General features: G+C 36.5%; 2 protein-coding genes across 2 annotated transcripts; both read left to right on the plus strand.

Moving 5' to 3' along the window:
* The first annotated feature begins 326 nt into the window (after positions 1–326).
* LOC143391056 (olfactory receptor 8C8-like) lies at positions 327–1,277 on the plus strand. Its single transcript, XM_076843615.2, has one exon. The coding sequence runs from the start codon at positions 351–353 to the stop codon at positions 1,275–1,277; it is 927 nt and encodes a 308-aa protein (XP_076699730.2). The 5' UTR covers positions 327–350.
* Positions 1,278–7,919: 6,642 nt separating this feature from the next.
* Positions 7,920–8,891, plus strand: LOC143391057 (olfactory receptor 8C8-like). The gene has a single exon (XM_076843617.1). The coding sequence runs from the start codon at positions 7,944–7,946 to the stop codon at positions 8,889–8,891; it is 948 nt and encodes a 315-aa protein (XP_076699732.1). The 5' UTR covers positions 7,920–7,943.
* The last annotated feature ends 5,962 nt before the right edge of the window (positions 8,892–14,853 follow it).

A 14,853-nucleotide genomic window follows, 5' to 3' on the forward strand; every position in this document is an offset into this window, starting at 1 on the left:
ACCAAAGCTACATAATTCATGGATCTGGAAAAGTCCACACCCTAGTTTTCTTTTTAGTCTTACTGAATTGAAGTGAACAGTGGGAGGAAATGCTGGCCAGAGACACTGGGAGGTCAGTTAACATTTTTCCTTGACAGAAAGTAGATGGAGAATGGAGTAAATGGGGATTTCTAAAGGATCATAATAGGAGGTTTTGGTCTTTGGAGGCCTTACTGTGTGTCTTCAGACAACTCTAAGCTTGGAAACCAGCAGCTCCTCCTCTCCTTCTGGTATTAAACAGTAAGGGTTCATTGCTAACATCTCTTTCTATTCTTTTTTTCCTACAGGTCCCACACCTGAAGTCAGAAGCTATGGAAAACGACTCCTCTGTAACAGAGTTCATCCTTATGGGACTAACTGACCAACCTGAGCTGCAGCTGCCCCTGTTCTTCCTGTTCTTGGTGAATTATGCTGTCACTGTGGTGGGAAACATGAGTTTAATGAATTTAATTTTCCTGAATTCACACCTTCACACCCCCATGTACTTTTTCCTCTTCAATCTATCCTTCATTGACTTCTGTTATTCATTTGTCTTCACCCCCAAAATACTGATGAGCTTTGTTTCAGAGAGGAACACCATCTCCTTTGCAGGATGCATGACTCAGTTATTTTTCTACTGCTTTTTTGTGAACTCTGAGTGCTATGTGCTGACAGCCATGGCCTATGATCGCTATGTGGCCATCTGTCAGCCTCTGCTGTACAGGGTGGTCATGTCCCCCAGGTTCTGTTCTCTGCTGATGTTGGGTTCTTACTTGATGGGGTTTGCTGGTGCCATGGTGCACACAGGGTGCATGATCAGGCTCAGCTTTTGTGACTGCAACCTCATTAACCATTATATGTGTGACATTGTCCCACTGCTGCAGCTCTCCTGCAGCAGCACATATGCCAATGAACTTGCAAAATCTGTTGTCGTGGGGACAGTTATCATTGTATCTAGCCTCATTATCTTCATCTCCTATGCTTTGATTCTTTACAATATCCTTCATATGTCTTCAGCGAAGGGTTGGTCCAAAGCCATGAGCACCTGTGGGTCTCACATAGTAGCTGTTGGCCTGTTCTATGGATCTGGGCTGCTCACTCATGTCAAGCCATCATCTTCTGGGTCTGTGGACCAGGGGAAATATTTCTCACTTATTTACACTTTTGTGGTACCAGCGCTGAACCCTCTCATTTACAGCCTCAGGAACAAGGATGTCAAAGTTGCTCTGAAGAGAACCCTGAAGAGAGTCACAAACTGAGCAGAACCAGTGGGGATGCCTTAGTTTCTATTCCCTTTGTTGAATTTTGTTGCTTCTTGCTCCTTCTACTTACTTCCCTTCTCTTCTTTCTTCTGTTCATCTTTCTTTAAAGACTGGGTAGGATTTCTGATGTAACACCTTTCCCTCTCTCACCATACGACATAACCATGTGGGCTTGGTGGCTTTGCGAGTCCCTTCCAAGGAGGCTTCAACCTGATCTTTATTTCCTGTATAAAATGAGCCACTGGGCTGATATTTTTCCTATCAAAAGATAACATGACCTCCTGTTTTCATTCTTGTATATCTTCTCTATCCAAGGGAAGCCCAAGGAGTTGTGTTTTTTTCTGACAAGTTCATTTATTTCTCCCTCTTCGGAGACAATTGTACAAAATTTTTCCAGTTTTTGGTGTTTTATTACCTATAACTGCATGAAAACAGAGGTCAAGGCAAAAATTGTGGACAAAGCCAATGTACATTTTTCAGATTTCTTCAACATCACTTTAGTGATGTTCCTCTTCTGGGAATTTATTCTTATGTCTGTGATGATACTGTGTGCTTTATTAGATTATATTTCTATTCCTATGGGTATGTGAGGATGAATGAGACCCACCACTCTGCCCACCTTTGTCAAAACTCACCCATAGTGACACAGCATTGGTTGACTGCTAGACTTTAATAAATAGAACTGAAATTGTCACCTATTTGTCCATGTATTTGTGGATTGTGTCTTTGGCTTTGCTTTAAATTTCCACAGTGATATTCCTGACTTATACCTTGTGGTCATGTGTAAAGTCAATGTCCTTTGTCTTCCCAGCTGCATAATTCCTTTTTACAAAGGAAAGTGTACTTTTATCTTTAAAAACACACACACAAAAAAATGTATGGGATAAATATTACCCAACTGCAATTTATTTTTTTCAATTTGATTTATTCTAGTCTGTTAGAAGTCTGTGGCCCGTATTATCTGCTGCATTCTTTTCAAATAACTTTTAAATGTATATGTTGTTTTCCTGTTCCCTGTATCAGGAAATGATTCTGTGATTTGCTTATGGCTGTACACCTAATGATCCAGATTCTCTTGTGCATTTAACCATTTTTGGTGGGGGGGGGCTTTTGGGCATCCTAGAAAGACAAAGGAAGGAAGGAAGGAAGGAAGGAAGGAAGGAAGGAAGGAAGGAAGGAAGGAAGGAAGGAAGGAAGGGAGGGAAGGAAGATTAAGTAACAGAGAGAACTTCTGGAAAGTTGTTTCAGCTTGAGCCTGAAAATTGGGTTTTTATGAGATAATGTCCTGAGTAGATTCCCATAGCAGGGATGATCTATGAGGCTTTGATGGCTAATGGGAAACATGCCATGCACCTGCAATATTCTGGTTTATAGTGGTGTAAACTGGACAACCTACAAGGAAACCTTTAATGTCAACATTTTTCTAAGAGTGAATATTTTTCCAAAGATATGAGGCTGAGTTCACGCCAAGGATCTCTGGTGAGACATGTCATTGTTTCCATAGCAACATAATCCTATCAGACATTATGCTATTGTTTAGAGTAAATGAAAAAGTTATGTATAGTAAAAAGAATAGAAAATTGTGCTCTTATTAATTTTCTTGTTGTGTGTGTTATAGAGAAATTATTTATTTTCCATAGTGGATGAATCCTTGTCAGGAGACAGCAGTTCATTATCCCTGAGATTATTATATTTGTTATTTTTCTATGGTTCTACAATATTGGTTCATAAGAATAACTTTAGAAGATAATGATGCCAACTAAATACTTTAATTCAATCTTTACTGCAATATTTTTGTCACTATTATAATGTTTTGAAATGCTATTCCTCTAGAAGTGGCTCAATGACCAGTGTATAGTTTCATTCTTTCATCTATATTTAGCACAGTGCCTGGTTTAAAAAAGAGCTTACCACTTTTTTGAATTTCACTCTAAAAAATATGTATTTTAATAAAGACATAGAATGCTTTCACTGGGACACAGAATGAGCTGTATTACATCCCCATTTATAAAACACTGCATAATTAACAAAAAGGTGAAAAGTGAGTCTCAGACATAGCACATTATCTGTGGTCTGAGAATGATATTGGAGTCAGTGGTGCAGCCCGGTGGAGAACCAATCAGAGGTAACCTGGCTCTGTACTGTGATGTCAATGGCTCAAATTTTTAGGTTAAATCTATAGTATTGACCTGGCAAATGCAGTTGATTTATTTTTTCAATAAAAACCAAATTTAGCCAGCTGTGGTGGCATATGCCTTTAATCCCAGCATCTCGGGAGGCTGAGGCAAGAGGATTGCAAGTTCAAAACCAGCTTCAGCAAAAGCGAGACCCTAAGCAACTGAGACCATCTCTAAATTAAAAAAAATATATATACAAAATAGGGCTGAGGATGTGTCACAGTGGTTGAGTGCCCATGAATTCAATCCCTGGTACCCTCCCATAACAAAACAAAAACAAAACCAAAAACACCCCCCACCCCAAATTTAGCAATATCTATAACTAAATTACTTAAATTCAAGGTAAGTTTTATGAATTAATATAATATGTAAATTTAACATAGACTAATTTTAGAACATGTATGTTTATTTGATAATTATTAAATATTTAGATGTTTTGTATGTGTAGTCGATTAAACATATTTATATTGCCATGTACTACTTTCTTCTCCTATTGTTTTTTCATATTGGCAATTTCAAATGCAAAATCTTCATTCTACTGATATTGAACGCCGTATTAACACAGGTTAATGACATGTGAATATTGGCTTATTAATGAAAGGTTTTTAGGTATTTCTACACAGTTCTCAATCTGCTTCATTGCCTTTTAAAAATGTCCCTCAAAGCCTTGCCGTGGATCTTGTGCCATGCCTGATGTTAAAAGTCTAGCAATGCTTAAATTCTATAGGAACTAAAACAACTTTAAAAATGCATTAATAAATGAAATCCAATGGGCAATGATTGATGAGTTCTTAGCAAAATGGACTTAAATAATAAAGATTTCATGTTTTATAAAGACGAGTTCCTATGTTTTCTGCTGATTTTTCTTTTCTTTCTTTCTTTCTTTCTTTCTTTTTTATTGCTTAAAACAAAATTAAGTCCTAGAAGAAATCAGGTTTATTCAAGCTTTTATTTGTTAAAAAGACTATTTTGGTTTTCAATTCTGGTTACATGAACTACCAGTTTTACAATGAAGTGTTATGTGTTATTGATACAAAACCTATAAAACTTACAAAATCTGATAGTCTGGATATAATGCTGTAAATCATGATTGTTATCTTAATAACTAAATTTTGTTAAGTCACAAAGTTATGAAAGTATTATCAACCTTATATATGGTTTGTAGCCATTTTATGTAGTGTGAACAAGGTTAAAGGCAAATCTGCTTTATTCAACCTCCATTTCAGGATAAATTTAAGGTTTAGAGATGTTGATATAGGATAGGTATAAGATTGTCAATTTTAGAAGGTTTTTATTTTTATTTTGGCACAAACTGCTTATTAATATAATAAAATATATAATATATCACATATAAATGTAATATAATAATTTATCTTGTTTACAAAGTACATTTAATTATGTATGGATGTTCATAACTGGAAGGATGACATTAATTCTTGTATACTATGTTCCAAGTTTTTACACTCTAAAGATGTTAGGACATATGGGTTAAACAGTCTACCCACATGGGGATTAACCATGATTTACATAAGCAGGACACCAGCTGTTAGACCCTCTTTAGGCAGATCTGACAGGACTGCTTTTTACAAAGCTGGGCTTGTTGGTTGGATAAAGAAGATAGAACTAAAGAGACTGTGCTTAGTAGTTCACACTGTATTATGCAGACTGGATGTCTTTGCTTTTATTAATGTTTTTTAGTTTTCTGGCCTAAGAGATGATTTTTCAAAAAACTTCCATTGCTTAATATCGTCTCAAAAGGGGTCTTGAGGTATTAATCCATAAACTGACAGTTTCCCTCTTACACGGGACCACTCAGGTCAAAGAACAGGACAAAGGTCCCACATCATGAGACAAGAGATGCTTGTCAAACAATCAGCGACGTACTTAATGAAATCATTCAGAGATCATGGGGTCATTTGTCGAACCCCAACAAAAATAAAAATTTTCTCTAGTTTATAAATCTCTGCATTTTTTCATGTATTTTAACTTTTTGCTGTTTCTTCTTTGCAATATCCACATAACCATTTTTCTTTTAAATAACCTGTGTTGGAAATACATAGCATGTTATTTGTTGTTACTGTTTTATTTTTTGAATGGACCATTTCTGTACAGGCAACACACATTATATGATTGTGATAGACTGTTTTCACGCTGTACATAATATAATCCTGTCTGATTAGCACATGCCAAACCTTGAGGACAAGTATATGTTAATAATAGTCATTTTACCGTAATCTTTGAAGAAAATTATTTAAAAAAATCTTTTTATTTTCTCCTTGATGGTACAATTGATAGCAATTCTGTTGGATCTCTTTTCACTGCACTGGAGAGCCCATATGAGATTAAAACCAAGCAGAAGCAAGCAATACAAATGTTGGGAGAGAGACACAGTCCCACAATAAGACTGTTCCCTGCCTGGTTAATATGAAACCATTTATGTCCTTGTACTACCAGCTCCCCATGTCTTCTTGTCTTGAGGAGATTTGACTTGGATTTGCTGTATTTATGGTTAGGTTTGATGAAGAATGGACAGCCATGTAGAAATGTGATTCGCAAAAAAGATTAGATCTAATATACTTGAATAAAAGGAGAATCCCGGGAAGATTGTGTGTTCTAGTTCTTAGTCTCCATGTGGCATTCCCTCCTCCTGAAGATGGAGGTGGAAATTTGTGGAATGAGGGTCTTATGGTCTTCCCTCACACCAGGAAGATCAGAGAATTACTTCGTGTCCAGCTCCTACAAAGAAAGGTGAGAAAAGATTGGAATTACATTTCTAGACTTCATGGCTTAATTTGGGGAGAGGGGTTCTAATTTCTCCACCTGCCTTGAGGAAAGTAACTGTTATTTTCTGTGACCTGCCTTGGGGGATTAATGAAAGTAGGAAAAGAAGTGAGACATGGTCAGAAATAAACTTCATTCTGAACACTTCAAATGTCCTTTAGTTCAAATTACTCTGCATGCAAAAGTGCCACTGGAGTATTGTTTTCAGAACTTCTAGACTACCCCAGCGACATTTCACAGTATCTATAGAAAAATTTGATGATCACACTAGTATTTTATTTGCATATGTACACAGGGAAGGGCTAGCACTGTCATCTGATAAATGCCAAGGATATGGTGCATTCAACAGCCCTACAGCTAAACCTACCTCCTTCAAATATCAGTAGTGCTAAATTTAAGAAACCCTAGTGTATGTGAACATATGTGTGGAACAGAGGAATATGTAAGTGGTACTATCAGGTCTTTTTATATGCCAGGCAAGAAGCTAATGGTTTGCCAGAATCATGTTATTCCAACAACCCAATAAGATAGCATTTTATGGACCTCATTACATGGACAAACATAGGTATTTATAGTTGCATTTGAATAAACAAGAGTTAAAAAAGTTCTATCATTTGTTGAGAGTCTCTTTGTTAGGACATTCAAAGTCTGTATTTAACTTCAGACTGATTTAAGAAATTACCCCTATTCTTTGAGACTTTCTGCTACAACATTCTTCATTAGTATGAACTCCAAAGTATGTAGAGTTTTAAATCTATGGTCTAAAATTTATTAATGCAATCCTTTAGCCTGAAGGAATATGCTGGAACTGGCAATTGACTATACCCTGGACAGTCCTCCTATAGAGCTCTGCATTGGATGATGAGGGAATGGCCATGGAGACCACACCCTACTTTGCCCTGGGGATCAGGAATTCCTAGTGGGAAATTACAAATTGAGTATTCCCTTTGAATCTCAAAAGGCCCAATGCTTATTAATTTCTAACCTCAAGGTGCTCATCCAACTTGAGAAGAAATTGTAAAGGAGAACATAATTCTCTGTGCTTCTAATTAACTTTCTAGGGGACATGAGATAGATTTCCATGTGAGTGAGGTTATGTTTTGGAGGCGCTCATGTGAAGTTTTTGTTTTCCATTTGCAAATGAAGAGAAACTTCTGGAGATATTTTAAAATAGAAATCTCAGTATATTTTTGAGAGTTGCTCTGCTAGCATGTGGGAGATAGATCTAAGCTGATTGCTATTGTCTCTCTCATCATGAGAAATTTGTTCTCTTAGGACAGTGGGTAGGAAGGCCCTTGACGTTCAGCATTAGTGAGGCCTCCAGGGAAACTAGGTGAGCACTGAACCATCTTTTTGTAAAAGTTTTCCTTCAAGCACAAAGCTATATACAGCATGGGTTTGAAGAATACCAATTATTTATTGCTATTCAGCCAGAGTGAAGACCGAGTGAAGGGAAAGAAAGAAATGCTCTTCAGAGGCACTAGGAGGTCGGTTAGCATTATTCCTGGACATAGACAAAAAAGTAAATGGGGATTTTTCCAGGATCAGCATAGAAAAATCTTGTGTTTTGGAGGCTTTGCTGTGTGTCTTCAGAAAAACTTGAGCTTGGAAACCAGCAATTCTAGATCTCCTTCTGGGGTCAAATAGTAAGGGTTCATTTTTAGCATCAACTTCTATTCTTCTACAGGTCTCATCCTTGAAGCCAATGGCTATGGAAAATGACTCCTCCATTACAGAGTTCATCCTTATGGGACTAACTGACCAACCTGAGCTGCAGCTGCCCCTGTTCTTCCTGTTCTTGGTGAACTATGCTGTCACTGTGGTGGGAAACTTAAGCTTAATTCATCTAATTTGCTTGAATTCACACCTTCACACCCCCATGTACTTTTTCCTCTTCAATCTATCCTTCATTGACTTCTGTTATTCATCTGTCTTTACTCCTAAAATGCTGATGAGCTTTGTTTCAGAGAGGAACATCATCTCCTTTACAGGATGCATGACTCAGTTATTTTTCTACTGCTTTTTTGTGAACTCAGAGTGCTATGTGCTGACAGCCATGGCCTATGATCGCTATGTGGCCATCTGTCAGCCTCTGCTGTACAGGGTGGTCATGTCCCCCAGGGTCTGTTCTCTGCTGATGTTGGGTTCTTACTTGATGGGGTTTGCTGGTGCCATGGTGCACACAGGGTGCATGATCAGGCTCAGCTTTTGTGATTCTAACCTCATTAATCATTATATGTGTGAGATTTTCCCCCTTCTTCAGCTTTCCTGCAGCAACACCTATGCCAATGAACTTGTGAGTTCTGTTGTCGTGGCAACTGTTGTTATTGTGTCTAGCCTTGTTATCTTCATCTCCTATGCTTTGATTCTTTACAATATCATTCATATGTCTTCAGCTAAGGGTTGGTCCAAAGCTATGAGCACCTGTGGTTCTCACATAGTAACTGTTGGCTTATTCTATGGATCTGGGCTGCTCACTCATGTTAAACCATCCTCTTCAGGGTCTTTTGGCCAGCGTCTATTTTTCCTGGTGTTTTCAGTGTTTAACACTCTTGTGGTGCCCATGCTGAATCCCCTCATTTATAGCCTCAGGAACAAAGATGTCAAGCTTGCTCTGAAGAGAACTCTGAACAGAATTAAACTGAGTGAATAGGGGGGCTGCGTTAGTATCTGTCCCCATTTATGTGTCTTTTCTCCCCTTCCTGGTCCTCCAGCTCAAATTCTATTTCGTTTCTTCTCTTCATCTTACTTTCTATGGTATGGAAAAGACTTCTACTTTAGTATTTTTCATTTTCTCATCATGTACTATTGTGTGGGCCTAGTCTTGGAACTGAAACTCATTCTGAGTCTCATGAGGTCCGTATTTCCCTTACTAGGTTGAGATACAGGTCGGATATCTTTTCCAACCTAAAGGTAATATTGCCTCCTATTTTTCTCTTGTATATTTTTTCTTTTCTTCTTATTTTTTAAAAATATCTTTTTTTTCTTCCACATAGTTAGAGCCAGGATTTGTGTGTTTTCTGACAAGTTCATATATTTTTTTTCTGAAACAAACTCTTTTCGGTTTCAAGAGTTTTATTATCTGTAACTATATGGAAACAGAAGAGATGACAAAAATCATGAACAAGATCAATGTTGAAAAAATTTGCCACTTTCTCAGCATTTTTTTTTTTTTTGATACTGGGGTACTCAACCACTGAGCCACATCCCCAGCTCTATTTTGTATTTTATTTAGAGACAGGGTCTCACTGTCTCACTTTCTGTCATTATCTTGAACAAGTTCAGGACAGAGGTCTTTAGAAATTATATTATTTTCAGGGGATAATGGTTCATTATCCCTGAAGTTTTTATGTTTATATGAAGACATCATGGATTTTGAAAAGTTCTAAAACTTTGGTTTATTAGAATAGCCTTAGAAAATAATGATGCAGTTAAGAACTTTAAGGCTTGGAGCCTCATTGTTGCTGAGACTGGCTTTGAACTTGAGATCCTACTGCTTCAGATTCCTGAGCTGCTGGGAGGCATGCACTACCATGCTCAGCTTTTCTCAGCATTCTTTTGGTGATGTTTCCTATTTTGGAATTTTATCTGTACAACTATGATGGATCTATGTGCTTTACTTGACTAAGGATCTATTCTTATGGTTGTGTGAGGCTGGATGAACCAAACCTACCCCTAATGAGAATGCACAGCTCGACTGTATTTATTCATAAATAGAAATGAAATTCTCACCTATTTTCCTTGTTTCTGTGGATTGTGTCTTTTTTTTTTTTTTTAAATTGCACAATGATTCTCTCCTGGCTTAGATTACAGTATCATGTGTAATGTCAAGATTTTTTTGTTTCTGTCCTTTGCAATGAAATTTCTATTTTCCTTTAAAAAAACACAAATAAAAATATATGGGATGAATTTTGCCCTATTGGGATTTGTCCTTCTCAATGTGTAATTTTGACTTCTTTTTCTCTCAGAAGAATACTTTGATTTGGTGACCATATCATACTCCATTCTTTACAAATCCTATTAAACCATTTCCAGAGGAAGAAATGATTAAGTTACTTGCTTAAGGGCATAAAGCTGAAGACACAGAGCCCAGTACTTGTCCCAATGTGATTCCTGTGGGGGGAAAAATGGGAAGGAAAGAAAGGAGGACTGTGAAGGAACAGTGAGGGCTCCCGGAAGTTGTTTTGGTGTGAGACTGATATTAGGGCTTCAATGGTGATAATGTATGGGGCAAGATTTCTATAGCAGAGAAATGATCTATAAGACTTCAACAGCTAACTAGAAAAATGTTATGAACCTGAGATAAGTCTTATTTTAAATAGGGTGAGCTACAAGGAAACTGCCCTCTTGATCTGTTAAAATAGTGAACATTTTCCTGGAGTGGTGAGGCTGAGTTCAGGTCAAGCCTCTCTAATGAGGCAGATTACTATTCCATAGTAGTCCAATCCTGTTAGAAAAAATGCCATAATTTAAACTAAAGAGTTATTCATAACAAATTTATTAGAAAATTGGAACGGGGCATGTAGCTCAGTGGTAGAGTATTTGCCCATCATGTGCAAGACCCTGAGTTCAATTTCAAGAACCACAAAAAATTAGAAAATTGTGCTTTACAAAATTTTCTTCCTGTGTGTTATGCAGAAGATATGTTGTCTACTTTCTGTCATTATCTTGAACGAGTTCAGGACAGAGGTCTCATAGGAATTGTATTATTTTCAGGGAATAATGATACGTTATCCCTGCAGTTTTTATGTTTATATGAAGATATCATGAATTTTGAAAAGTTCTAAAACTTTGATTTATTAGAATAGCCTTAGAAAATAATGATGCAGTTAAGAACTTATTCAATCTTATTAAAATTATTGCCCTTAGAGCAGAGAGCTAAGTATTTATATGTTTCCCAATATTTTTGTCACTCTTATAATGGTTTGAAATGTTATCCTCATGAACTGTCTTAATGAACAGTGACTACTTTAACATTTTTTTATTTGTTTTAGTTAGTTATGCATGACAGTAGAATGCATTTATGCACTTTGATATAAATCATACATAAGTGGGGTATAATTTCTCATTTTCCTGATTGTCCATGTTGTAGAATTACATCAGTCATGAAGTCATACATGTCTATAAGGTAATAATGTTTGTTTCATCCTACTGTCCTTCCTATCCCCATATCCCCTCCTCTCCCTTCACTCTCCTCTACCTAAAGTAGCTCTATTCTTCCCTAGTGCCCCCCACACTTTGTTGTGAATTAGCATCTGCATATCAAATAAAACATTAGGCCTTTGGATTTTTGGAATTGGCTTATTTTGTTTAGCATGATGTTCTCAAACTCCATCCATTTACCAGCAAATGCCATAATTTAATTCTTCTTTAAAGCTGAGTAACATTTCATTGAATAAATGTACCACATTTTCTTTATCCATTCATCTATTGAAGGGCACCTTGGTTGATTCCATAGTTTAGCTATTGTGAATTGAGCTGCTGTAAATATTGATGTGGGCACGTAACTGTAGTATGCTGATTTTAAGTTTTTTCATTTATATTCGTCACAGTGCCTGGTTTTCAAAAACCTTTACACTGTTTGGCTTGAATTTTTCTCTAAAGCATATATTTTAGTAATTATGCAGAATGCTTTCATTAGGGCATAGAATGATATATGTTACATCTATGTTAATAAACCCTACATAATTAACAACAAGATGAAAATGAGTCACAGACATAGCACATTGTCTGCAGTTTGAGAATGATATTGGGGTCAATGGCACAGCCTAGTGGAGAATGAATGAGAGGCAGCCTGGCTATTGTGCTGTGATATCAATGGCTCATTTTTAGGTCTATAGTATTGACAAATACTAACAAATGTAACTAACAAATATAGCTGATTTAATCTTTTAATTAAAACCACTTGTAATAACATTTATATCTAAAATTGTTTTAATTCTAGATTTGAGTTTTAAAAATTAATGTATAACTAAACTAAATGTAAAATGATTTTACAACATGAAAGCTTGTTTAACGATTATTGAATATTTGGATGTTTTGTAATTGTAGTTCGTTAAAAATATGAATATTGACATATATACCCTTCTTATCCTCATGTTGTTGATTTCTCCATATGCACAATTTACATTGGAAAATCTTTTTTCAATCTATGTTGAATCTCATATTAACACAGGTTAAAGGCATAGCAACATTTTTATCTACAATCTTAATTTTGTTACGAGTTGATATAAGTAGATTTGGGAACAGGAATGTAAAAGGGCAATATACCAAGCTTTGCCTTTCAGGGAACATATAGAATTAGAAATCTTAGAAAATGAATGTTTGGGGCTGACGTAGTGATACCTGTTTACCCTCAAGTTCTTTTCATCACCCAAAGGGATTGAAAAGGTACCAGGTCATTTACTTGACATGTCATAATGTTGACTTAGTAAAGTTTGTAGGTACTTGTCCACAGTTCCCATTCCTTCTCCTTTATAAATCAAGATGGGACAGAGCTTTCTGAACACTACTAGGCAGACAGAATGGCAAATGGAGTAGAGGTGATTATACTGTGTTCAGGCCAATCAGGTAGGACCTGCTACAGTTTGGGTGTCTGGTTACTCTGGCAGATTGTGGTCCAGAAGGGAATAACTTTTAATGTCCTACCGCATGGCAGGATAACTGTGGTTTACAAGAATTATAATCAATTTTGTATTTTCAAATATCTAGAAAAGAGAATTTTAAATGTTTCCAATTCAAAGAAATTTGGAGTGATGATGTGCCAATTGCCCTGATCTGATCGTTATATGTTGTGTATGTAATATTAGACTGTCACCCTGTGCCCCATGAATATTCACAGATATTATGTGTCAATTAAAAATAAAACTAGAAAAATGCATTGTTAATAAAAAAATTTTGCTGCTTCTACTGTGACTACTGTTGAAGAAGGCAAGGGAAAGATTTTTTTCTTGACTTTGCTCATGTTCTCTGAGGTCTCATAGAATGACTAAACTTCTACCTTGCTTTGGGAGCAAAGGGAGATCCTTGTCTTCTTTTGTCCTGTTTTCCCCCAAAGGTGGAGCATCGGCTAATGGAGGAGGCTAATACTGGACCATCTTTTGCTTTGAGCAAGTCCACTCTGCAGTGGAGGAAGGGATCAGGCTAACTGAGCTTTCCTTCCATGCCTGTTACTCTTTCCTCAACAACCCCTGTTTCATGTGCATGGATCTTTTAAAAGTCACCTTTCTCCAACCTGGAAGCAAAGTACATTGTCTTTGCTCCTCCCCTCCCCCAGGGGGCAGCGTGGTTCTGTGACTGAGATTTATTGCTGCTTCTGCCTTATTTTTTCTTTCTGGCACATTTGCATCATCTTGGCCTTTCCTTTCATGGTGGTAGTATAATTTGCTGATTCCGCTGCAGTGTGTGTGAAATTCAGTGGGAGAAAAAATGTGAACTCATTTTGGGCTCAGATTTCAGGCCCATATTTCTGTCCAGCTTTGTTCTGAATCCTGTTTGAAAAGCCCTTCTATATAAATATATAAACTATAAACATGTCTGTTGTTTCCCTTTAGATTTTTGATTCTTAGGGTTGTACTCCTTTGTGTTAGAAATGAAAATTAAATTCACACTAAGAACACATTAAGATGAAATCCATTTTGTTGAAGCTTCATAACTTTTCCTTAAAATGAAATTCTCTTCCTTCCCTTTTTACTTTCCCCTTTCCCTTCCTCTTTCTTTTTATATTAAGCACTAATCCTTTCTTAAAAATAAAACATTGCACATTCCTTCTTTGTTGAATATTTTCATGCTCTTGGTGTCTCAGATATTTTGCTCGATTCTCTGCTACTTCTACTAACAAACACATACACATACGATTGACTATACTGCTAACGGCACAGACCTCCATCCCTTGCCCCTTCTTCTGACTATAGATAAACACTCTAGTTCGTGTGTATTAAACACTCTTAAGTTCATGTGTATTACTTTTTACAATTTTTGAAATTCTACTCCCTACTTGTGAGCACATAAATTATAATCAGAATTGTTATGCTCAAAATGTACATACTGCCTTCATACTAAGACCAATCTTTTGCATCTTCTTTGTAAATTCAAAGTCATGTTTTTAATGTTTTTCTTCATGTTAGTTTTGATATAAGCAGCAGGTTTTTATTTATTTTTGATCCTGGATGCCAAGGCCTGTGTAGGAGCATTTGCTGAGGTCACCTGGCACTTAAGCTGAGATCCTCTCCCTGTGTTGTCTATCTCAGTCTATTTCGCTTTCACTTGTTGGAAATGCTCTTCTGCCTTTTCCAAAGTTCATGTACTTTCATTAAGATCAGTTTCTTTGTCTCTATTTAAATAGCCATACACCTGTTAAATAATTACTATAGACACTGGCCTAAATTTTGTATTCAAAATGTGGTTACACATATAGCAGCTTTAGAATTACTTGGTAGCCTAATTAATTGACATCCACAATATATAAGGAACTAAAAAAGCAGAACACACACACACAAAATAAGCACACACACACACACACAAAAGTCCATAAATAACTCTATTGGACTAAAGAACCAAATAGACACTTCTCAAAAGAAGACATACAGATGACCAAGAAGCTTAAAAAAAAAAAG

This window comes from Callospermophilus lateralis, chromosome 2 (assembly GCF_048772815.1).
Source record: "Callospermophilus lateralis isolate mCalLat2 chromosome 2, mCalLat2.hap1, whole genome shotgun sequence".
Taxonomy (NCBI): Eukaryota; Metazoa; Chordata; class Mammalia; order Rodentia; family Sciuridae; genus Callospermophilus; species Callospermophilus lateralis.